General features: G+C 41.3%; 1 protein-coding gene across 3 annotated transcripts in view; it reads right to left on the reverse strand.

Moving 5' to 3' along the window:
* The window catches only part of LOC126273187 (optineurin), a 158,633-nt gene that overhangs the window by 51,973 nt on the left and 80,384 nt on the right, over nucleotides 1-26,276 (reverse strand). For all 3 annotated transcript variants that reach the window (XM_049976706.1, XM_049976707.1, XM_049976705.1), the window contains 4 exons: nucleotides 25,901-26,031; nucleotides 19,161-19,322; nucleotides 18,619-18,910; nucleotides 15,286-15,434 (listed from right to left, as the gene is read on the reverse strand). In XM_049976706.1, coding sequence (XP_049832663.1) covers nucleotides 15,286-15,434; nucleotides 18,619-18,910; nucleotides 19,161-19,322; nucleotides 25,901-26,031 — 734 coding nt within the window. The remainder of the gene's footprint in view (nucleotides 1-15,285; nucleotides 15,435-18,618; nucleotides 18,911-19,160; nucleotides 19,323-25,900; nucleotides 26,032-26,276) is intronic.

Consider the following 26,276-nt stretch of genomic DNA (forward strand, 5'->3'; position numbering starts at 1 on the left):
GGGAGGGCGGGGGAGAGGGGCAGGGAACAATATATCTTTGAGAACTACAGGTAGTGGTATTTAGACACAAATCCGTACATCACATTGCAACATGAAGTTGTAGGCCACATGCCTCAGAAGTAGAATGGAGCATTCAGCTATTAGCAGCTTATTCTCCCCCTGACACATCACTAATGTCACTGCCAATGGTATATATCTCACAATACTTAACAGTTATTAATTAGATAATACATTTTCTAACTTTTAAAACACAACCATACTCAACTGAACATGGCACATAATTTTACTAACAAGGGAAGGGTCTGACATGAGAGTCACCAATTTTGATCAAATCTTGCAAGGACATTCTACAGGGTATTACAAAAAGGTGCGGCCGAACTTTCAGGAAACATTCCTCATCCACAAAGAAAGAAAATATGTTATGTGGACATGTGTCCGGAAACGCTTACTTTCCATGTTAGAGGTCATTTTATTACTTCTCTTCAAATCACATCAATCATGGAATGAAAACACACAGCAACAGAACGTACCAGAGTGACTTCAAACACTTTGTTACAGGAAATGTTCAAAATGTCCTCTGTTAGCGAGGATACATGCATCCACCCTCCATCGTATGGAATCCCTGATGCGCTGATGCAGCCCTGGAGAATGGCGTATTGTATCGCAGCCGTCCACAATACGAGCACGAAGAGTCTTTACATGATAACGTGCTCCATTGAGCGTAGGTGGAAGAACATGGGGCCTAATCGAGACATCACCAACAATGCCTCCACAAACAATTGTGTGCGAATTCTCGTCAACCCACACATGTTGATTGTGAAAATTTACAATTTGATCGCGTTGGAATGAAGCCTCATCCTTAAAGAGAACATTTGCACTGAAATGAGGATTGACACATTGTTGGATGAACCATTCGCAGAAGTGTACCCGTGGAGGCCAATCAGCTGCTGATAGTGCCTGCACACACTGTACATGGTACGGAAACAACTGGCTCTCCCGTAGCAATCTCCATACAGTGATGTGTTCAAGGTTACCTTGTAGAGCAGCAACTTCTCTGACGCTGACATTAGGGTTATCGTCAACTGCACGAAGAATTGCCTCGTCCATTGCAGGTGTCCTCGTCGTTCTAGCTCTTCCCCAGTTGCGAGTCATAGGCTGGTATGTTCCGTGCTCCCTAAGACGCCGATCAATTGCTACGAAAGTATTCCTGTTGGGACACCTTCGTTCTGGAAATCTGTCTCGATACGAACATACCGCGCCACGGCTATTGCTCCGTGCTAATCCGTACATCAAATTGGAACCTGCCAACTCCGCATTTGCAAACATTGCACTGACTGCAAAACCACGTTCGTGATGAACACTAACCTGTTGATGGTACGTACTGATGTGCTCGATGCTAGTATTGTAGAGCAATGAGTCACATGTCAACACAAGCACCGAAGCCAACATTACCTTCCTTCAATTGGGCCAACTGGCGGTGAATCGAGGAAGTACAGTACATACTGATAAAACTAAAATGAGCTCCAACATGGAAATTAAAGAGTTTCCGGACACAGGTCCACATAACACCTTTTCTTTATTTGTGTACGAGGAATGTTTCCTGAAAGTTTGGCCGTATCTTTTTGTAACACCCTGAATATTGAAAATAAAGAAAAACATGTTTCAGCTTTTTGCTAGACATTCCCTAGTTTTTGAAAAATCAAGGTGAAAGCTGATGAAGGAAAACTGCATTTCCAACACTATACAGTGAAACATTGTCTAAAAACAAACATTTTTTTTATTAATACAGTATGAGGTCCACAGTTATAAACATTTTTGTGCTTGGGTATCCATCGTTCAGTGTGTCCAGCAGGAGGTTGGTGGAGAAGCAGTATTCTCATTTCACTCATCAGGCAAGCAGGTCCTGCCTTTACTGCATTGCCAAAAGAGTTTCCTGTTTCCCCTTTACTGTTGTGCAAGACCTTTTGACCACCACATCATTGTTTGTCTGTTAGCGTCTCATACCTATAAATCAATTTTTATCTGGAATTGTCTTTCACCGTGATGTTGCCCATAATTCACAGGAACATTCCATGTACACGTACCATCAGTTTTACTTTTGACAAGTCCACGTGGCATGTGCAGTCAGGTTCGCTAGAAATTCATGACTGACTTCTAGACTTGATCAAAGTAACTTTGGAACATGTCCATACAGCTTACTTCAATTCTGAATCATGTGTGTTTTATGTCAAGTTTCTGAACCTGCTTCAGGTCGAGAGGCTCCTTCTGAGGCATGTACAAGTCCCTTTCACTCACTGTGGTGGTTCTAATAGTAAGGTTATTCTGGCAAATGCAGAGGTGGCATTTATGAGTGTCAGGATATTTAATCTTCCACCCGAAGTTGACTGTTCTGCTTCCGTTTTGGGGACATACAGAATAAATGGTTGGAACACTGGTCCACTGAACATCACTTACAAGTTTATAGTGGTATTCAATCCATTTACAAGTGTGTGGGTACTGCATAATATAATTTACACAGGAGGTAGAGCCCCTTTACACCAATACTAGCATGATGGTCAACTCAAAAGGTCTACTGCCATCTCAGCATAAGGGCGAGTTTTCAATAATGTGAAGTGTCACATTATGTGGGTACTGCGGTGTTTGCGTACGTCTGGTTAAGGTTAACCAGAGACCTGTTTTTGCGTAGAGTGAACACCTCCACAAAAATTTCCGATGTCATGTCACCATCTTAAAATCCACTAATGATCAGCATAAACGGTTTCCCAAGTAACAATCATTGGGCCTAATCAAGTTCCTGAGAGGCAACAGGAGCCATTGCTTGATGGCCCTAGTGAAGCTCCACCATTAACCTCATGTAGGGACTTTGCCACTGCAGCTTCTGCATCACCATTACTTCCACTGCAAAACAAACGTAGGAAAATTCAAGAAGGTGAGGAGTCAAACGACCCCTCTTCTCTTCCACACCCTACTGAAAAGATTCAGTTGGAGGATGCCTCTCCCCTCACCGATTTCAGAACTGACAACAACATGTCAGCTGCTGTTCAATATCCAAAGGTATCCAGTACCCTCTCCGATATATCTCCCAAGACCAAATCACATCCTTCAGAATCACATAAGGATGGACTAGTGGCAGAGCTCCCTTCTACACTGACAGACTTGCCAGACATCCCTGAGCTGTAATGTATTCCCACCCTTTTTTTGTACTCCTGGGTGAGGAAAGCATGCCACAGGCCACTGCTTATCAGAGGCAGATCAGTACAAGTGTGTCACAGGAAGATGTGCAGTGAAAAACACACCATTAACCATTCTGTCAATTTTCAGAAGCCACACCACCCACCTGTGGAGAAAGAGGTGTGCCAAATCCTTCCTCTACGCGTGATACTGAATTTCTCTTGGACCCCCTCCCCTGCCCAAGCCAACCCCCAATGTTACCACCTGTGGAAGTTGTATTACCGCTATAAACAGTGTTTTCAAACTTAGCAGGCAGCATTATTTAAAAAAAAGAAGGGAAAAAAAAACATAAAGAAGATGGAGGAGAGGGATTCAGCACTTTACATTCAGATTCAACCACTGACTCTGTTATGGACTGTGAAACACAACCTCAAAGGTCACTTTCAAATAATCATCTGAATTCTTTTGGTATAACTTGATGCAGGCCTCTACTTTCCTTACCTCGAATGTGAACAGAATTTGTTCCAATCTTAAGACTTCCTGCTATGCACCAATTTACTTACAACTCAAGTGCAGATGTGATATTTTTGCAAGACGCGTTATTTGCTCACCTTTCTGTTCCCAGCTTTTCTACCTCCTGTAATGTTGCTCCTGAGCTATCTACTGGTACTGCATTATTTTACAGAGAGGAAATATCTCTGACCAATTTCGAAGTTCTTGATAATGGCCAAGGGATAGGCTGCACATTTAATACTTCTTCATGCCCCTTCAAGATGTGGCCATCCCACAGTTTAGTGTAATTTTAGTAAGAGGATATAGTTTATTTGTTTTATAAAACTCCACAGAAAGATCAGTTAGGCAGAGATTTCAATTGTATTTCACATCCTGTAGATCAGAAATCTAATTTTAATTTCAGTAAGGAACTAGACGATTTGGTACACACCATGCAAATATGTGATCCATGGAACTGTCACTATCCCACTCTCAGCAGATATACGCATTTTACAGCCACTTCCAGCAACAGATCCAATCATTTCTACTTTTATGATTCTTTGTGTGGGTAAAAGTTAGTGATAGACATGATACACACTTGTACCGCAGCTGTAACCTTGCAACCAGCAAAACTATATTGCTCCGCTGGAAGTTAAACACATCTCTCTTAAAGGGCCCTTCCCTTGTGATTACTGTTCAAGAGGTCTGGATTCTTAGCTCGTGTTCCCAGGACCATTATCATTCTCATATGGAATGGTGGCCAGAGCATGCAAAACTGCTGGTCCAGAAAGCATTTATGTATTACAGCAATTAGAGGAATCTCTGGCAGATCCAGGAATTTTATTACTCCATATTATGACAGAAGTTTCTTTAGTTAAAGTGACAATAAATGGAAGGACTCAGGGTGCAATGAAAAACCTGCTCATTCTTACAGGATGACTTGCCTTCCTTATACCATTTTATCCAATTGAGAGTGCTTCATAAACGACCCTCACTCACATCGACAATCACATACTGACGTCCCAATTGACATTGACCTTTATGACATCTGGGCTATTGACACAATTTTCGCTGACGATAAATATTGCCTTATTGTTGGTTCATGCAAAAATTGCTGGAACTCAGTGGTATTCCTAAGGAATTTTATGTACATTTTTGGCCTCTTATAGGTGGTACCATCACATCACTGGTAAATGAGGTGATACAGAGGATGCAGGGATTGGGGGGGGGGGGGGGGCAGTTTCTGTCTCTTTCGTAGTCAGTAAAAGTGTTCTAATTCCAAAGACAACCAGACGTCCAGACACTGATAAATTCAGCCCAATCACACTCCTTCGATTACAAAACCGTCTTATGCACAGTTTACGGCCTTTAGTCAATATTGCTTGATAAAATAACTGCAGTTCACCAAAGCTGTGTCTAGATGCACAATCCAGACTTCTGTAGTCGAATGCCAGGATGTCGTCTTGGTAGTTGCAGCTACTTCTGTTCCTGAAGCCTTACCTTACTTTTTGTTGATTTCAATAAGGCATTTGACCGGTTCAGTCACAATTTCTAGATGCAGGTGTTTGAGGCGACCAGTCTCAGTCATACTGCGTGTCAGGTATTATCCAATCTTTTTAATTGTATTTATGTGTCTGTCGTGGTGAAAGGACTTACTCCACAGATAACAATCTGATGGGGCTTACTACATGGAAGCCCCCTTTCCATGTTGCTTTTAGTATTGTCCCTAGAACCTCTGCTTCACCATATTGCTGATCAATTACATCTACATCTACATCTGCATCTACATCTACATCTGCATCTACATTTATACTCCGCAAGCCACACAACAGTGTGTGGCAGAGGGCACTTTTCATGCCACTGTCATTACCTCCCTTTCCTGTTCCAGTCACATATGGTTGGCAGGAAAAACGACTGTCTGAAAGTCTCCGTGCGCGCTCTAATCTCTCTAATTTTACATTTGTGATCTCCTCGGGAGGTATAAGTAGGGGGAAGCAACATATTTGATACCTCATCCAGAAACGCACCCTCTCGAAACCTGGCGAGCAAGCTACACCGCGATGCAGAGCGCCTCTCTTGCAGAGTCTGCCACTTGAGTTTGCTAAACATCTCCGTAACGCTATCACAGTTACCAAATAACCCTGTGACGAAACGCGCCGCTCTTCTTTGGATCTTGTCTATCTCCTCCGTCATCCCAATCTGGTACGGATCCCACACTGATAAGCAATACTCAAGTATTGGTCGAACGAGTGTTTTGTAAGCCACCTCCTTTGTTGATCGACTACATTTTCTAAGGACTCTCCCAAAGAATCTCAACCTGGTACCCGCCTTACCAACAATTAATTTTATATGATCATTCCACTTCAAATCGCTCCGCACACATACTCCCAGATATTTTACAGAAGTAACTGCTACCAGTGTTTGTTCCGCTATCATATAATCATACAATAAAGGATCCTTCTTTCTATGTATTCGCAATACATTACATTTGTTTATGTTGAGGGTCAGTTGCCACTCCCTGCACCCAGTGCCTATCCACTGCAGATCTTCCTGCATTTCACTACAATTTTCTAATGCTGCAAACTTCTCTGTATACCACAGCATCATCCGTGAAAAGCCACATGGAACTTCCGACACTATCTACTAGGTCATTTATATATATTGTGAAAAGCAATGGTCCCATAACACTCCCCTGTGGCACGCCAGATGTTACTTTAACGTCTGTAGACGTCTCTCCATTGATAACAACATGCTGTGTTCTGTTTGCTAAAGACTCTTCAATCCCCACACAGCTGGTCTGATATTCCATAGGCTCTTACTTTGTTTATGCGGCGACAGTGCGGAACTGTATCGAACGCCTTCCGGAAGTCAAGGAAAATAGCATCTACCTGGGAGACTGTATCTAATATTTTCTGGGTATCATGAACAAATAAAGAGAGTTGGGTCTCACACGATCACTGTTTCCGGAATCCATGTTGATTCCTACACAGTAGATTCTGGGTTTCCAAAAACGACATGACACTCGAGCAAAAATCATGTTCTAACATTCTACAACAGATCGACGTCAGAGATGTAGGTCTATAGTTTTGCGCATCTGCTCGACGACCCATCTTGAAAACTGGGACTCCATGTGCTCTTTTCCAATCATTTGGAACCTTCCGTTCCTCTAGAGACTTGCGGTACACGGCTGTTAGAAGGGGGACAAGTTTTTTCTACTCTGTGTAGAATCAAACTGGTATCCCATCAGGTCAAGTGGACTTTCCTCTGTTGAGTGATTCCAGTTGCTTTTCTATTCCTTGGACACTTATTTCGATGTCAGCCATTTTTTTGTTTCTGTGAGGATTTAGAGAAGGAACTGCAGTGTGGTCTACCTCTGTGAAACAGCTTTGGAAAAAGGTGTTTAGTATTTCAGCTTTACGCGTGTCATCCTCCGTTTCAATGCCATCATCATCCCGGAGTGTCTGGATATGCTGTTTCAAGCCACTTACTGATTTAACGTAAGACCAGAACTTCCTAGGATTTTCTGTCAAGTCGGTACATAGAATTTTACTTTTGAATTCACTGAACACTTCACGCATAGCCCTCGTTACGCTAACTTTGACATCGTTTAGCTTCTGTTTGTCTGAGAGGTTTTGGCTGCGTTTAAACTTGCAGTGAAGCTCTCTTTGCTTTCGCAGTAGTTTCCTAACTTTGTTGTTGTACCACGGTGGGTTTTCCCCTTCCCTCACAGTTTTACTTGGCACGTACCTGTCTAAAACGCATTTTACAATTTCCTTGAACTTTTTCCATAAACACTCAAAATTGTCAGTGTCGGAACAGAAATTTTCGTTTTAATCTGTTAGGTAGTCTGAAATCTGCCTTCTATTACTCTTGCTAAACAGATAAACCTTCCTCCCTTTTTTTATATTCCTATTTACTTCCATATTCAGGGATGCTGCAACGGCCTTATGATCACTGATTCCCTGTTCTGCACGTACAGAGTCGAAAAGTTCGGGTCTGTTTGTTATCAGTAGGTCCAAGATGTTATCTCCACGAGTCAGTTCTCTGTTTAATTATTCAAGGTAATTTTCGGATAGTGCACTCAGTATAATGTCACTCAATGCTCTGTCCCTACTACCCGTCCTAAACATCTGAGTGTCCCAGTTCTTATCTGGTAAATTGAAATCTCCACCTAAGACTGTAACATGCTCAGAAAATTTATGTGAAGTGTATTCCAAATTTTCTCTCAGTTGTTCTGCCACTAATGCAGCTGAGTCGGGAGGTCGATAAAAGGAGCCAATTATTAACCTAGCTCGGTTGTTGAGTGTAACCTCCACCCATAATAATTCACAGGAACCATCCACTTCTACTTCACTACAGGATAAACTACTACTAACAGCGAAGAACACACCACCACCAGTTGCATGCAATCTATCCTTTCTAAACACCGTCTGTGCCTTTGTGAAAATTTCAGCAAAATTTCTCTCTGGCTTCAGCCAGCTTTCTGTACCTATGATTTCAGCTTCGGTGCTTTCTAACAGCACTTGAAGTTCCGGTACTTTACCAATGCGGCTTCGACAGTTTACAATTACAATACCGATTGCTGCTTGGTCCTCGCATGTCCTGACTTTGCCCTACACCCTTTGAGGCTGTTGCCCTTTCTGTACTTTCCCGAGGCCATCTAACCTATAAAACCGCCCAGTCCATGCCACACAACCCCTGCTACCCGTGTAGCCTCTTGCTGCATGTAGTGGACTCCTGACCTATCCAGCGGAACCTGAAACCCCACCAAGTTATGGCGCAAGTCAAGGAATCTGCAGCCCACACGGTCGCAGAACCGTCTCAGCCTCTGATTCAGACCCTCCACTCGGCTCTGTACCAAAGGTCCGCAGTCAGTCCTGTCGACGATGTTGCAGATGGTGAGCTCTGCTTTCATCCCGCTAGCGAGACTGGCAGTCTTCACCAAATCAGACAGCCGCCGGAAGCCAGAGAGGATTTCCTCCGATCCATAGCTACACAAATCATTGGTGCCGACATGAGCGACCACCTGCAGATGGGTGCACACTATACCCTTCATGGCATCCGGAAGGACCCTTTCCACATCTGGAATGACTCCCCCTGGTATGCACACGGAGAGCACATTGGTTTTCTTCCCCTCTCTTGCTGCCATACCCCTAAGGGGCCCCATTACGCACCTGACGTTGGAGCTCCCAACTACCAGTAAGCCCACCCTCTGCGACCGCCCGGATCTTGCAGACTGAAGGGCAACCTCTGGAACAGGACAAGCAGCCATGTCCGGCCAAAGATCAGTATCAGCCTGAGACAGAGCCTGAAACCGGTTTGTCAGACAAACTGGAGAGGCCTTCCGTTCAGCCCTCCGGAATGTCTTTCGCTCCCTGCCACACCTTGAGACGACCTCTCACTCTACCACAGGTGAGGGATCAGCCTCAATGTGGGCAGTATCCCGGGCAACCACAGTCACAGTCCGATCGGCGGATGCGTGGGACGAGCTGGCCGTCCCCGACAAACTCCCATCCGGACCCCCACAGTGATGCCCATTGGCAACAGTCTCAAGCTGTGTGACCGAAGCCAACACAGCCTGAAGCTGGGAGCAAAGGGATGCCAACTCAGCCTGCATCCGAACACAGCAGTTGCAGTCCCTATCCATGCTAAAAACTGTTGTGCAAAGACCGTCTGATCTACAGAGAGCACAAACAAATCGACACAAAATTTAAACGGTTATTAAAATACAAGATTGCCTAGTAAATGCAGTAATGCTGCTACTTACGCACTGCTGACACACTGCTCGGCAGAAGGAGACTACACGATTTTACACTATTCAGGTACTAAAACATGGAGCTACAACTCTCAAATACTATAATATGCCCGAAATTTATGAATTAAATAATGGAAGTACCAAAAACACGCAAAGAAATTATGAATTAAACTATGTAACAAATAAGTGAGCTGGGAGTATACGACTTTCTGCTGGCAGCTGCTTGCCCAACGGCGGCAGGGAGCACACTCATTACATGGCTTGAAGATATTGGGAGAAACCTTCTCGGTGTGATTGTACACGGGTGATGTTATGGTATAGCTATCTCATATCAATGACACATTCTTGCTTAAGGACATGTTGGATTCCTTTTGTTCTCTCCCTGGGGGCCTCAATAATGAATGGAAAAGTACACTACATCTACATCTACATGATTACTTTGCAATTCACTTTTAAGTGCTTGGCAGAGGGTTCATCGAACCACAATCATACTATCTCCCTACCATTCCACTCCCGAACAGCGCGCGGGAAAAACAAACACCTAAACCTTTCTGTTCAAGCTCTGATTTCTCTTATTTTATTTTGATGATTATTCCTACCTATGTAGGTTGGGCTCAACAAAATATTTTCGCATTCGGAAGAGAAAGTTGGTGACTGAAATTTCGTAAATAGATCTCGCCGCGACGAAAAACGTCTATGCTGTAATGACTTCCATCCCAACTCGTGTATCATATCTGCCACATTCTCTCCCCTATTACATAATAATACAAAACGAGCTGCCATTTTTTGCACCCTTTCAATGTCCTCCGTCAATCCCACCTGGTAAGGATCCCACACCGCGCAGCAATATTCTAACAGGATGAATGAGTGTAGTGTAAGCTGTCTCTTTAGTGGACTTGTTGCATCTTCTAAGTGTCCTGCCACTGAAACGCATCCTTTGGCTCGCCTTCCCCACAATATTATCTATGTGGTCTTTCCAACTGAAGTTTTTTGTAATTTTTAGACCCAGGTACTTAGTTGAATTGACAGCCTTGAGAATTGTACTCTTTATCGAGTAATCGAATTCCAACGGAGTTCTTTTGGAACTCATGAGGTTCAACTCACACTTTTCGTTATTTAGCGTCAACTGACACCTGCACACCATACAGCAATCTTTTCTAAATCGCTTTGCAACTGATACTGGTCTTTGGATGACCTTGCTAGACGGTAAATTACAGCACCATCTGCGAACAACCTAAGAGAACTGCTCAGATTGTCACCCAGGTCATTTATATAGATAGGAACAGCAGAGGTCCCAGGACGCTTCCCTGGGGAACACATGATATCACTTCAGTTTTACTTGATGATTTGCCGTCTATTACTACAAACTGCGACCTTCCTGACAGGAAATCAGGAATCCAGTTGCACAACTGAGACGGTACTCCATATGCCCGCAGCTTGATTAGAAGTCGCTTGTGAGGAACGGTGTCAAAAGCTTTCCAAAAATCTAGAAATACGGAATCAACTTGAGATCCCCTGTCGATAGCGGCCATTACTTCATGCGAATAAAGAGCTAGCTGCGTTGCACAAGAATGATGTTTTCTGAAACAATGCTGATTACATATCAATAGATCGTTCCCTACGAGGTGATTCATAATGTTTGAATACAGTATATGCTCCAAAACCCTACTGCGAACCGACGTTACCATTGCAGAGTTTTTGTCAAGTTGTCATTCCATGGGCACTGGTGCTTGCTCGCCAGAAACCATTGGCCATCACCATGGACCACTGCCCAATGAAAATGGCTGCACTCAACTGGTGAGAGGTGATTAATCGAATTCATCAAATACAAGAGGCAATTTGTTAACACAAGTAAAGTTCCCTTAGGTTTCTTCATGACGTACAGATCTCAGATTCCTACATTTTCAGTGAAGTGTATTATGATGCACAAATATTCCCACTCCCCGCAACGATGGTGCACATACTGGTGCAATTATCTGGCATTTCCTATGGAAAATTCATATTTTTCGACTCTAGTGTGAAGTGGTAGTGAGGTCCAGTCCCCTTGAAGAGTTGGCACTTCCCGATATCAAAGTAAAGGCTTCAATGTTGTTTAAACGGTGTAACATCTTTACATGTACTCCAGCTACTCTCTCCATCACAGCTTGCTTATTTAGGTGTCTTTGACCGGACAGTCTGACTCCGACCCCCCCCCCCCCCCCCCCCCCCCTCTGCAGATACTGGCGAGATCAACTCTAAATTGTGACACATACAAGAATTTTATACCAAAAATTTCCTGCAAACGTTTTCTGGGAGCTGACATTTTATCAATGGCTCATCTTACCACCAATCTGTGCTTTCCCACTGGGGAGTACAATCATCCCTCTCTGCTGTTGAAATTGCTGCATTGTTGATACCCTGGGAAAAGGGTGTGGTTTCACATTCTTCCTATCCTCCTGATAGAAGTCGGCTCATTAGGATACAAATTCATTCATAATCTGATCCCGACCAACAAATGCCTCCATAGGATTACTCTTCATCCAACTGATCTCTGTGACACCCAACATCAAGCTGATATACACTCCTGGAAATGGAAAAAAGAACACATTGACACCGGTGTGTCAGACCCACCATACTTGCTCCGGACACTGCGAGAGGGCTGTACAAGCAATGATCACACGCACGGCACAGCGGACACACCAGGAACCGCGGTGTTGGCCGTCGATTGGCGCTAGCTGCGCAGCATTTGTGCACCGCCGCCGTCAGTGTCAGCCAGTTTGCCGTGGCATACGGAGCTCCATTGCAGTCTTTAACACTGGTAGCATGCCGCGACAGCGTGGACGTGAACCGTATGTGCAGTTGACGGACTTTGAGCGAGGGCGTATAGTGGGCATGCGGGAGGCCGGGTGGACGTACCGCCGAATTGCTCAACACGTGGGGCGTGAGGTCTCCACAGTACATCGATGTTGTCGCCAGTGGTCGGCGGAAGGTGCACGTGCGCGTCGACCTGGGACCGGACCGGAGCAACGCACGGATGCACGACAAGACCGTAGGATCCTACGCAGTGTCGTAGGGGACCGCACTGCCACTTCCCAGCAAATTAGGAACACTGTTGCTCCTGGGGTATCGGCGAGGACCATTCGCAACCGTCTCCATGAAGCTGGGCTACGGTCCTGCACACCGTTAGGCCGTCTTCCGCTCACGCCCCAACATCGTGCAGCCCGCCTCCAGTGGTGTCGCGACAGGCGTGAATGGAGGGACGAATGGAGACATGTCGTCTTCAGCGATGAGAGTCGCTTCTGCCTTGGTGCCAATGATGGTCGTACGCATGTTTGGCGCCGTGCAGGTGAGCGCCACAATCAGGACTGCATACGACCGAGGCACACACGGCCAACACCCGGCATCATGGTGTGGAGAGCGATTTCCTACACTGGCCGTACACCTCTGGTGATCGTCGAGGGGACACTGAATAGTGCACGGTATCCCGTGCCACCCAACGTGCTCTAGAAGGTGTAAGTCAACTACCCTGGCCAGCAAGATCTCCGGATCTGTCCCCCATTGAGCATGTTTGGGACTGGATGAAGCGTCGTCTCACGCGGTCTGCACATCCAGCACGAACGCTGGTCCAACTGAGGCGCCAGGTGATGTATCTGACCCCAGGAATGTGTCAATAAAGTTTCCCCTTCCTGGGACAATGAATTCACGGTGTTCTTATTTCAATTTCCAGGAGTGTATCACCAAAGGGTCTTGTCTGTTGCGGACAAGAACACCGACACTGGACTCACTGATAACTGGTATTCCTTACTCAATCAGATGAATCTGCTTTCTCGGTTGAATTTCTTCTCTATCTGGACTTTTCCATTTTCCCTTGGAAAAATACTATTTCAATTGTATTGGTCCTCGGACACCCCGACCACTATGTAGCCAGGCGTGTTGTGCCTTGTCTTTAACTGTCATAGTATTGTACAGTTTTTACAATCATCATGGCCAGATCTCAGGATTTGACCACTGCCCATCTCATTTCCACCCAAAGAAACTAGAAGCAAGAAACAAGAGATAGCGGTTGAGGTGTTACACAAATAGGGTGAATGATATCAAAATTCATGTGTTGGTACGTAACTAGTTGCCCACACCTGTCTTGACATCTGATAAATCTGTTTTTCGCTATGTGAACATCTGTTTTCTACCAACAATGTACCAGGAAACATGCCGATACAGCAAGATTCCATTCCTGCATTGCATATTGTGTAAGAAATACTTCTGTTTTGCTATTTCTACGATAGGTTTCACTCCACTGATTGTGACAATTATCGTGAATAGACAATCAGTTAGGATTACGCAATAATATACTTTAGGTATTTTTTTGTGCTACGTATCAAAGTGAAAATACTTGTCAATGCATTACAATATATACCTATTTGATTATTAATCACACCTACCAATGTTTTACTTAAAGAAAAGTATTGCGATTATCATGATATTATCAGAAACACCGAAAAAAATGCCACGACCAAGAATCAAATTTGGCTCAGCAGTTTGGTAGTCTAAAGCACCAAGCACATGGCTGCTGACCTTGCTCTGCTGGACAACACAAAAATGCTAGTAACTTGAATATTATTAACTGTGGCTCCCATATTGTATTGATAAAAAATGCTTTTTTTTAGATGATCTTTCAATGCATGGCTTTGAAAATATAATTTTCTGTCATCAACTTTGACCTTGATAGTTTTTTTCAAAAACTAGGGGATGCCTAACATAATCCAAAACATGTTCTCTTCGGAGAATGAAATTTTCACTTTGCAGTGCAGCGTGCGCTAATATGTTACTTCCTGGAAGATTAAAACTGTGGGCCAGACAGAGTCTCGAACTCGGGTCCCAAGTTCGAGCCTCAATCCAGCACACAGTTTCAGTCTGCCAGGAAGTTTCATGTGTCTTTTTATTTTTCAGTAGTGAATGTTCTTGCAAAACTTGATCAACATGGTTGACTCACATGTCAGACCCTTCCCATGTAAGTAGATGTTGGGATGTCCTGACTTTAAATAATAATAATAATAATAATAATAAATTTTAAAAAAAGATAGAAGAAGGGAAAATCATTCAACTTGCTTGGTACATAAGGAGAACAAAACAGAGATTACAAGGAAATCTGTCGCGATAGAAACATGGGACATTATGTGAATTGTGGTATGGAAAATGCAACCACGGGTTATGTGTGATCGAAAATGTGTAACACAGCTCCAATCTGTATGCTACTATTTAAAAAATCAAAAAAAGGAAAGAGACATATTCTAAGCTGCACAATAATTCACTCCAATAATCAGTAATGAAATTAGGCCTCTTGAGTTGCAGGTATACCAAAGAAAGACCTTTTCATGTTCTGAGCACTGCTTTGAGAAAGACTTCATCCACTTTGGTGTCACTTTGGTCAAGATACATGGCTCGTAAAGAAAACCCATTTTAGAAAAATTGTTTCCCTGGAATAATATGACGTCCCTTTCAGTAATGAAACTGTAATCAAATGCTCTTTCAGATATGTGTAGCATGTACATACTAGTGAATTTTGTTTTTAACACTATTTTATATGCATACTCTTCACTACTACTGCCATGGTCAGTATCTAACAATTTTTACTGATAATTCTTTCTCTATGTCAATGTAATTAATTTGTGTAGAGAATAAACATTAAGCATTGGATAATGTATATACATACTACACTGAATTTAATACTATATTTCATTTCATAATTATTAACAAATCAATCAGTTGACTGTTGTTTACACAAATTAAATACCATCAACACTGACTCAATGATTTTTTAAATGTTTAGGTTTTTAATTTCTTGAAATAAAGTACTACAAAAATGTAAATTTAGTATCCTCTTAACAGACCTGTCAGGCCGACACTTCTCTAATTCTTCCCGAAGCTCCTTGTTGTGGCGGTGGAGTTTTCTTAGATCTTCAGCCAATTTTTCTTTCTCTCCTGCCAAATTAGCTCTTGCTTCTCTTTCAGCAATAAAATCTGACTGGTATACTTCCGCCTAACAAGCACAAAAATATTCAAATGTAAGTTTAATACTAGCTCAAAGTCCAAGATATCTATATCTTGATTTCCTATTAATTTCAAAATTTATTGTTAAACCAAGGAACTCCAAGAAAACAAAACACACGATCTACAGATTCAATTTAACTTTTGTCTGCTTATACATTACACAAAAAGAAACCTCATTATAGAAAGAACCCCAGTTATCTACATTTTTATCTAAAATATAAATGACAATTTTAGGTGCTCCCAGCATACAATGATTTTGAACTCTATTGAAGTACTCAGTCAGGGGGTGTGTCCATATGGTGAAATATGTCTGCAAGATAATCTGTTGCCATCCCAAATGGTCCTGATGACTGACTGTCTTCTGCAGGGTGGCCAGCAGTGATTGGGTGCGGCTCTGCTTGGGAGGTGATGGGAAGTGTACAGTTCGAACATGAATGGCAGTCCTAAGTCACTACGTTATCACCACTGAGCCTCAGGGCAATTCCACTACTGACAAATTCCACTAATGACCAATCTCTCCAAGGATGACAGGAAAGGGCTTAAGAATATTCTGGGACAGCCATCATCCCAGCAACAAAGGAAATTATACTGTCCTGTACCGCTTCAAGTACACAAGCAGAAAATGTATGACCCACTACAGGATAACACCCACAGAAGTGAAGACAATCCACCCAACCCAGTGAGATGATACATCACCAAAATACTTTCCTAAAGAACTTAGTTAATGAGTCGCTGCACCTCCTAGACTTTATGGACTACCAGAAGTCCAGAAAGAAAAGATTCCAGTCCATCCTATCCTAAGCAAAACCTGTGTCCAATGTAGGAGCCAGCAGAACACCTGACAACAACACTCAGCCCCTTCACTGGCAAATGCCTGCACCACATACAGAATTCTGAGCATTTTATCTAGCACTTTCAGAACTTCCAACCAGGGAAATAAGATCTTATGGTGACCTTTGACGTAATATCACTCTTCACAAAGGTACCTCCTAACACACTTGCTAAAAATCATAGGAGAGAAGACTGGGCCATCTCTAATGATACTCTTTGAATTCACAATCGTGTCAACATGTTTCCCAAGTGAAGGAAATTATTGTGAACAAACCAAAGGAGTAGTGACGGGTTTCCCTCTATCATCGGCAGTGGCCGACATGCTTAAGGAGGCATCTGGCAAAAGAGTACCAGTGCCAGCAGTCTGCGAACTGTGCGAACTTAGACTTGTAAGAGATAACACCATCTATATGACTTTGGTAACACCTGAAACCACTGCACTGAACCAGTTTACATTTCTGCTTGTCAAGCTGGATGGCACATAAGTTACTGTGTTCATCATACATCAATGCACACATACTTATACTTGCATGCCTCCCGCAGTCATGCCCCCTCACAAAGTGAAGGTGACCTCAGCACACTAATTCAAAGGACTCATGGAATCTTTCACCAAGACAGTTCAGTAGTGACGTCGCTGCATCTACACCTTGTTTTCCATAAAAAATGGTTACAGTATCCACCAGTTCCTGTATGCCATAAAGCTAAAGAAAGAAGCTTAGGCTGCACCTTGCAGGGAAATAAAAGAAACATGTTGTGACAGAGTTTATCCCACAGTCAAGGGTGAAAAGAAACAATGAAAATTGGAAGAATACTCCAAAAAATAAAGTGCCAAGTGCATGTTTCGCCCACCAAAGGACAACAGCCTTGTTGCGGTCTGTCAAGGGCAACGCAGGACTCTGGAAACCGTGAGTCTATTGCATCCCAGGCCAGCGCAGGAAAATTTGTGTACACCAAATTATCCACACAGCACAGGAAACATGCTAAGAGCATAAGTGTTACACAGATAAGGGACAACCAACGAAGGGATTGGTTGCAGAGCACTGCATTTCTCAAGGACATACCATGAATTGTGTCAGCACAAAATTGTTAGAGCAGGCCAAATAATTTTGTGGCGGGTCTTAAAAGACTCTGCACAGAGTCATAAACTAAGACAATGGTTTTCAACCAAGGAGGCTTGGAAGCTAATCTTGAATGCTTTCGAAGCAGAATGGCTGTCTGTGGGATTATCCACTCATTTGCTTCTGAAGAGCTAAGATCGCAAAACTTAGACGAGTGTCTTCTGCATCAGCAGTGCCCAGAGCTGCTATGGCAACGCAGAGCCTGAGGATCATAGTCTGTGTCCCAATAGTGTACACCCAAGCAAAGCTGACCACGATACTACAAGTCTGTTACTAACCACAGGAGGGAGAGGATACAAAAACAGCACCCAGTATGATACAGTTTGCCAAAATATTGCACCATCGGGATGATGACACTTGGCTAAATGCCCAAGAGGAGCCGAAACTAAGCATGTGCAAAGACCTAAAATGTCTGAAATGACATTCTTCTATTTCAATCTATGGGACTTACTGGTTACCTTGTATATTCCATGCATGCATGTTCCACTACAGATGCGCTGCCTTAATTTAAAGCCACCGTTTACTGATAGCTTCTGTTAAATCTTGTATGTTAGCAGCAGAATTCAGTTTCATTTACCTAAATCTTATTGTCTAACAATGTATTTGCTGAGGAGAAGAGGAGAACCACACAGTGAACTGGAACTGTGTACACTACTTTTAATACTGCAGCACAATTATTTCCTTGTGGAGCTCGCAAAATTATCCCTTTTTGAGGAATGTTACTTTTATTTTCTCCACTATGCAGAAGTTATCTGAATGTCTGTTGATGATGGTTCTTTACCACAGACTATTTAACAGCATATATGGGATACTCTTTAAAATAACATCCACAGTTTCATTGTCCATGGCGGTATATGCAAGTACAATATCTATTTTCTAGTTTATAAAAAACACAGTGTCACAAAAATAGTGTTTTGAAATATAAGGACAAAGTACTTCTTTGTAAATGAAATATAAATAAAATTGAAAAGAATGTCTACTAAAACAGTCTAATTTAAAAACTGTTAACGTCATGCTATGGTCCTTTGTAATCCTCTTGGTTTGAAAGCTTGTCACTAATTTCACTGATGTTTATGCAAAGGAGTCTCACTGCATTTCACAATACATCAATTATAAAATAAATGAATTAATTGATGAGATAAATCTCTTAGACCGCAAATAAATAAATTATAAATTCCCACTAAAATAACTGTTTATCTTTCGGAAATTCTTATGTGCAAATACCTGGGCTTTTAGCACAGGAATTTCTTCTTTTTCTTGCTCAAGCTTCTTTACTTCTTTAGTCAGTTCATCAATTCGTTGTTTCTGTTGTGTAAGAGCTTCTTCTTTTGACATCAGTTGTGCGGTAAGGTTGTCTATTTTTTCAACATATCCTCGAACTTGAAATTCATGGTATTCATTGTTTTGTTTTTCTTTTGTTTTCTGTTCCGCATGAAATTTTTCCCACTCTTCTAAAAGTTCTTGGTAGTCTGAGAATAATTTCTGAAACTGTGACTGAGCTTCAGCTAAGTTTATTCTGAAATGTAAAAGCCTTGTATGAAATCTCTCTCTTGCTCTTACACAAGATACTTTCTCACATTTGTAACAATGGAAAAACAGAAATAGCAAATTAAAAAAGAAAAAGAATCCCATAGACAACATTTAGGTTTAACGCCCTGAATAAAAAACTGCAATTCCTAAATTGTAGTTTCACCATTTTGTATCTTACATGCTATAACTAACACCACCATCGGGACTTCAGTAATGGCATATTAGACTTAACGTACTTTTTATCATGTCCAAAGCTCTGTTCTTTTATTAATAATTGTCGTAAGTCATGGATTTCTTTCTTGAGATTTGCTATAATAGCAGAATCTGCACTTGGGATTCCATTCCACTGATTAACATTGTCAGCAGCTACCTGTAGCCAGCTGTCCAAAGTTGTGTACCTACAAAAGAAGGGCATATGAGAAGATTTTACCATGGACATTAAAACTAAAAAGTTTTAATGGCAAGTCTACTAGAACAATACTTTATCTAAGGAAATGAGAAAAAGATTTTGGGACTCAAGTACCTAATAGTATCAATTTCTCAGTGATCTTACAATTAAATGTTTCCCTGAGACATTTAAGTCTCTTCATTGTCTACAATAATGATCGAAACAGAAGAAATGAATTACAATTTGTACTGCAGCCGGGACTCGAACCTGGGTCTTCTTGCTTGCTATGCAGAAATGCTAACCATTACATCACCACAGCACGATGGTTAACATTGCTGCACGAACTACCTAAGTTGAGCGCCCTTCCTGACACAAACTTCAATTCATAACTTCTGCTTATTTTCCCTTACATTGTCACTACTGCCAGCGCTCTCCAGCACTGGAACAGCACCCCAGCATTGAATGTAATGGGGAAAGTCCTGTACCATAGGCGATCTTACAGATCTTATAATTAGTATTTGCCTGAGAAATTTAATTATACAATCTATAAGATCACCTATGGTACAGGACTTTCCCATTAAGTCCAACACTGGGGTGCTATTCCAGTGCTGGAGAGCGCTGGCAGTAGTGACAATGTAAGGGAAAATAAGCAGAAGTTATGAATTGAAGTTTGTGTCAGAAAGGGCACTCAACTTAGGTAGTTCGTGCAGCAATGTTGACCATCGTGCTGTGGTCGTATAATGGTTAGCATTTCTGCCTATCAAGCAAGAAGACCCAAGTTCGAGTCCTGGCCGTGGCACAAATTTCAATTCATTTCTTCTGCTTCGGTCATCATCGATCAATTTTTTAGTGGTTAGTCTTAAAATTATTTCAATATTGTGTAAGGAAAATCAGTATGGATCTCATTCAGAATCTTTCACGAAGGAAAAATTATTGGAAGAGAGAACAGCTGATGACCCCTAAGTGGTCTCATGTTGCCCCAATGACATCGTCGATGACTACCACAGTGGCATATGATCTCTGAGATTAGACAGGGGATCAACTGCAAAGCGTCACCTTGTCAGATGATACCAAGTTTCTTCTTACATTACATTGAAGGTTGTGTTCCGGCACACCATTGTCCATGTGAATAGCAGCTTGAAACATGAATCATGCCTTCGACGCAGGTCGATGTGAGGACAGTGATCTACTATGAGGGATATTCTCCTCTGCATCAGTGGGATCTGTGGTAGTCACTTAAAGCACAATGACAGCTGTGGACTACAAGCACATTGTTGTCAATCTTCGGTAACCGTTCATGCTTGACGTCTTCTCCAATGGCGATGGCATCTTCTAGAATGGTAACTGTATGCGTGATAAGGTGATAAGACTATAATCATACTGCAGTGGTTTGAGAAATGCGACAGTGAAATCTTGTTGATGTTTTGGTCACCAAATTCATCTGATCTTAACCTGATGGGACAAAACACACACACAAAATCAGTCTGCAATAATGGGATAATGGTGTGGAAGGTAGGTGTGTGTGTGTGTGTGTGTGTGTGTGTGTGTGTGTGTGTGTGTGTGTGTGAGAGAGAGAGAGAGAGAGAGAGAGAGAGAGAGAGAGAGAGAGAGAGAGAGAGATTTCTGGACTGATAGTCTGTAGTGCAGCTGTTGTTCACAGGCACTGCATAATGTCTACTACATCATTTTCCTTAGATATGCAGAAATGAAACACTGGCAAAGAAATCATCACTAGCATCATGATATTAAAACAGAAAATATTTGTACATAATAGAAACAGATACATCTCACTATTCCGTTACTAAAATCTGATTATATGTACAGTACAAATTCTGTTTTATGGTTCCAAAACCAATACATCTCAAATCTGCCAAGCAGATACATTGTTGTACTTGACAATGTGTCGTATCATATAGTTCAATTAAATAAAGTTCTCAATCTTATTTCCCAAAATCAAATGAAAAAACGGTAAATTTTTTTTAATGAAAACTGAACCTAAGAATGTATAGATTGTGGCCTTTTCGCCTTGTAGCTTCTATGTGTGCTATAAATAGAGGTTAAATATGTTACGTTAATGTGAAATCAGGCTCTTCTGTTTTAAAGCAAAATGGTAACACAATCTCGCATGACATCCTAGAGTGTGTTTTGACAGAAGCACAGATAACAGTAACAAATGAATCAACAGTATATTTTGCGCACCATGGAAAGTGCATATTTTTTTGAAACAACTAGAATATTTCTACTGGTGTCATGGTACTGTAAGCACTCAACAATTGATTAACAGCTTGCCACAAGGTGCACTGCTGTCATTGGAAGATGAACAAAATGTTGGAAATCAGAAATGGGAAGGAACAATACAATGTTTTAAATATTTATTTTGTGGTTTGTGGCTGTTACAGAATGTATTTTATTAAGCTATGTCTGTTCTGGTGAACTACCAATGGATCTTTGGAGTTTCATCTAGGGTTGTGCCACTTTATCACACAGTACAGGTTTTATGTTTTGTGTGTGAGTAGGTTTTGTTACATGTAGAAAGGATGACTGCCAGTTTAAGACTTTTCTTTCTTTCAAGAGAAGATGATTATCTGTGAACATGCATGAAGTTCTGTTTAAATTGGTTACAGAACCTTGTAAAACCTGCTACAAGACATGCTGCTATCATTTACTGTGTCAGTTATATGATTAGTAACACCAAAAGTTAACAACTTCACCTGCCAAGGATTGCTAAAAAATTTCACTTGACCTTTACCTTTTCACTATTTTTTTTCTCTTTCCAGAATGAACGACATCAATGGCTGGTTCTTTTAATTAACGTCACAGTCAGAAGTAACTATATGAAAAAAATATTTCTTGGTGTTTCGTTTCCTGATGTGGGGGGGGGGGGGGGGGGTTGGATGTACAGAGTTATTCTTAAGTACTTCTCAGGTTTCAGAAGTTGACTGCACAAAAACTACCAGACATACAGAATACACATACACACATCAGTGGATAGAACATCTAAGTTTTTAATTCACTTCACAGGTGCACAATATGGGCACCATTTGTGATGTGACAAATGTCACTACATGCACACAATTCACTGATACAAACTGTATGGGAAAACATGACAGCAGCTCACTTTGAAAATCCATCCACTGTGTTGCCAATGTAACTAATTTGATGCGACAATATGGAGCCAAGCAGAGGAATAACAATAAAACTTGAAGAAAGCACAAGTTGTAATTATAAGAATTCTGCAAATCATTAGGTGGTTTCCCTTGACACATACATTGCAAAGGTAGTGTAAAGGTTACAGTGAAGTAGTAAAGGTACTCCCTAATTCATTTCCTTGGGAAAAACCTGGGAATTTTTCAGAATTGTGGAAATTTTTCTTTGTTTTTGTTTCAGTTTTCAGTACAATTTTTGTTATTTTGACCGGTAATAACAGATACTCTAACAAAGAATTTTACTTCAGTCCACTACTGCAGAATAATGCTGCAGCAATAAAATATAAATGAGGGAATAATACCAAAACGAAACTTAAGCTGCAAATAAAATGCACCATTTTCAATAACAAAGCACAGTGCACACACAAGTGTCTGCCGACAGCAAAATGTAAAGCTTTAGGACGAAGACTAAGCAATAATTTGTAACAACAACAAATTCTCACATTTTTCCCGATTTTCCTGCGGTGTGTGCACCTACAGTAAGTGAAGCTGCATGCGAGACTGATTGAGTAACACTCAGTATCAGAGTTCAGAGACAGATTAATGTGAAAATTATTCCAAAGAATTGCAGTTTGATTGATTTTTTAGGAAAACAACTTGAAATTTGTTTTACTGTAAAATTAGCATCTACGTCTACATACGTACTCTGCAACCCACCATACAGTGTGTGGAGGAGGGTGTATTGTACCACCCCTAGTAATTTCCCTTCTTTTTCCATTTGCAAATAGAGTGAGGGAAAAACGACTGTCCATACATCCCCATAAGAGACCTAATTTCTCTTATCTTATGTTTATGGTCCTTATGTGAAATGTACCTTGGTGGCAGTATGATCGTTCTGCAGTCAGCTTCAAATACTGATTCTCTCAAGTTTCTCAATAGTTTTCCTCAATAAGAACATCACCTTCCCTTCAGGATTCTCATTTGAGTTCCCAAAGCATCTTCGTGATACTTATGTGTTGATTAGAACTACCGGTACTAAATCTACGAACATATCTCTGAATTGCTTCAAAGTTTTCCTTTAATCTAAACTCGAGATCCCAAACACTCCAGCAGTATTCAAGAATTGGTTACAGATGAACACTTTCCTAAAACTCTCCCAAAGAACTGAAGTGGACAATTTACCTTCCCGACTACAATCTTTAAACACCCATTCCATTTCATATCGCTCTGCAGCATTACACCTAGATATTCAATAGAACTGATTGTGTCATGTAGCTCCTTACAAATGCTGTATTCGAACATTATGGGTTGTTTTTCCTACTCATCTGCATTAACTATTTTTTTTTTTTCGTTTAGAGCTATATATCATTTATCACAGGATCTTGTATCCTCCCACTGTCACACAAAGATGACACTTTCCTGTAGAATAAAGCATCAGCAGCAAATAGTCGCAGACTGCCGCCCACCCTGTCCATCAGATCAGTTATGTGCATAGAGAATAATAATAGTCCTACCACATTTCCCTGAAGCACTCCTGATGATACGCTTGTCTCTGATGAACACTTGCTGCTGATGACAATATACTGGGTCCTATTACTGTAGAAGTCTTTGAGCCAATCAGATATCTGGGAACCTATTCTGTATACTCGTACCTTTGCCAACAGTCTGCTTTGGAGCATCATATCAAATACTTTTCGGAAATCTAAGAATACAGAATCTGACTGAAGCCCTTCATCCATAGTTCATAGGATACCATGTGAAAAAAGGGCAAACTGAGTTTCGCATGAGCAATCCTTTCTAAAACCACGCTGTATGTGGACAGGTTTTCCATCTAAGCAACTTTATTTTATTCAAACTGAGAATACGTTCAAGAATTCTGCAGCAAACCAATGTTAAGGATATTGGTCTGTACTTTTGCGGGCCCGTTCTTTTAACCTTATTATATACACAAGTCACCTGCGCTTTTCTCCATTTGCTTGGGACTCTGTGCTATATTATACACTCAATGGGGCCAATGATGTAGAGTCCTCTTTGTAAAACAAAATTGGGCTTCCATCTGGTCCTGGTGACTTATCTGTTTTAGACTCTTTCAGTTGCTTCTCTATGTCATGAATGTATCCATACTACAGTCTGTGCAATGTTGTGTATCTGTACAATCCTCCTGCAGGAATGATTTCTTAATGGCTTAATTTAGAACTTCAGCTTTCCTTTTGCTATCTTCTATGCTTTCCTTTTGCTATGTTCTACTGCCCCACAAGATTGGCAAATGAGTGATCGGATAAAAGGCATTGAAGCACTTAGCTATTTTATGCAGGACCAGCATTTTCTGAGGTTCTCGGCTAGATCCTTTGCTAAGATATGATGGTGGTAGTTCCTGTACACTTTGCACATGGATCTTTTTACAGAAAGCCATATCTTAACTATCTTTTGCCCACCTTCATTCGCAATTTTGTTTTTGAACCGAGAATGAAACACCCTTTGTGTTTCTGTTATCCTGTCATTAGTTTCACAACCTTACCAGCAGAGGAAAGCATACGGTACATAAGATTTTCACACTGCTTTGATTATAAAGCGTGCATCATCACTTGCAAAATATACAAATATACACCAAGTTGTTGTAAGTGCTGCAAGCAATTACACCAATGAATTTAACAGTTGCTTTAGTACTCTAGCCATTTTAAACACAACCTCGAACGGCACCAGCACCTCTCAGTTGTGAAGGCGAGAACTGTCCTTCAGTAAACCATTTGCAGTCTCCTGGGCCTATTCTCTTTCCAACCCCTTATCTTCCATCCCTTTCATCCCATTATAATCTCTCTCTCATTTGCACTCTCTGGTGTGTGTGTGTGTGTGTGTGTGTGTGTGTGTGTGTGTGTGTGTGTAGAATGAATTTTTGTACTAATATTAGAACAAAAAATGTCCAAAAGGTAATGGGTTTTCTTATTTTGTTTTTAGAGGGACTCTCTTTCAGCCATCATTTGTCTGCATGTGAGTGATTGCTGCTCTTCATTTTTGTTTTCTTTTCTGTTGTTACCATTCTCAAATTTAGATTGTTGTAGTATTATTGCACATCACAGAGACAAGAACTTTAACATGTAATTAAAATGTGTGTCAGAGTGGCTATGAAACTTGAAGAAGAATCCGTCCATGGAAAGCCTATAATTTTCTAGATTTGTTTGTTTCTTTGCAAAATATTGAAATATTTTATTCCAGTTAGGTAATTTCACCAGACTAAACTGTTGTATTTGGATGTTTTGGAGATACTTGTACTCTGTTTTTTACAACACACTGGACAATACAATATGTTATCACCACATCTGAACAATCGGTGGCAGCACTTTTCTCTTCAAGTGTACGAGATAAAAGTGGAGTCACCTTTGTTAAAAAGATACACATCTACACTGATTTGCAAATGTGAAGATAGTTCACTAATTTGAAATACCTTTCAGTCTTATCATCTAGGTTTGTATTGATTTGCTGTAGACGTCTCTCATAATTTTTCATACTAGTAGCAAAATCAGTCTTTTCATTACTTCGCACATCCAGCTGTGGAGAGGTAGAGCTCTCATCAAGCTGAAACCAGAAATAATTCAGATATAATTTGGACATACATAATGGCAAAACTATGATTGGCAAACAACTAAACTAAAGAATAAAATTTACTATCATTTGAACAACTGAATTAAAGATCAAGAATTTACTGTCTCCAATTTGCTGCAGTCTTCATCTATCCACCCATGTTTCTCACTCTGTTGCACCTAGGAAATCACTGATTATTAGAGACAACTCTTGTTATTGCTTCTCCTCAGGGGATGGAA

This window comes from Schistocerca gregaria, chromosome 5 (assembly GCF_023897955.1).
Source record: "Schistocerca gregaria isolate iqSchGreg1 chromosome 5, iqSchGreg1.2, whole genome shotgun sequence".
Taxonomy (NCBI): Eukaryota; Metazoa; Arthropoda; class Insecta; order Orthoptera; family Acrididae; genus Schistocerca; species Schistocerca gregaria.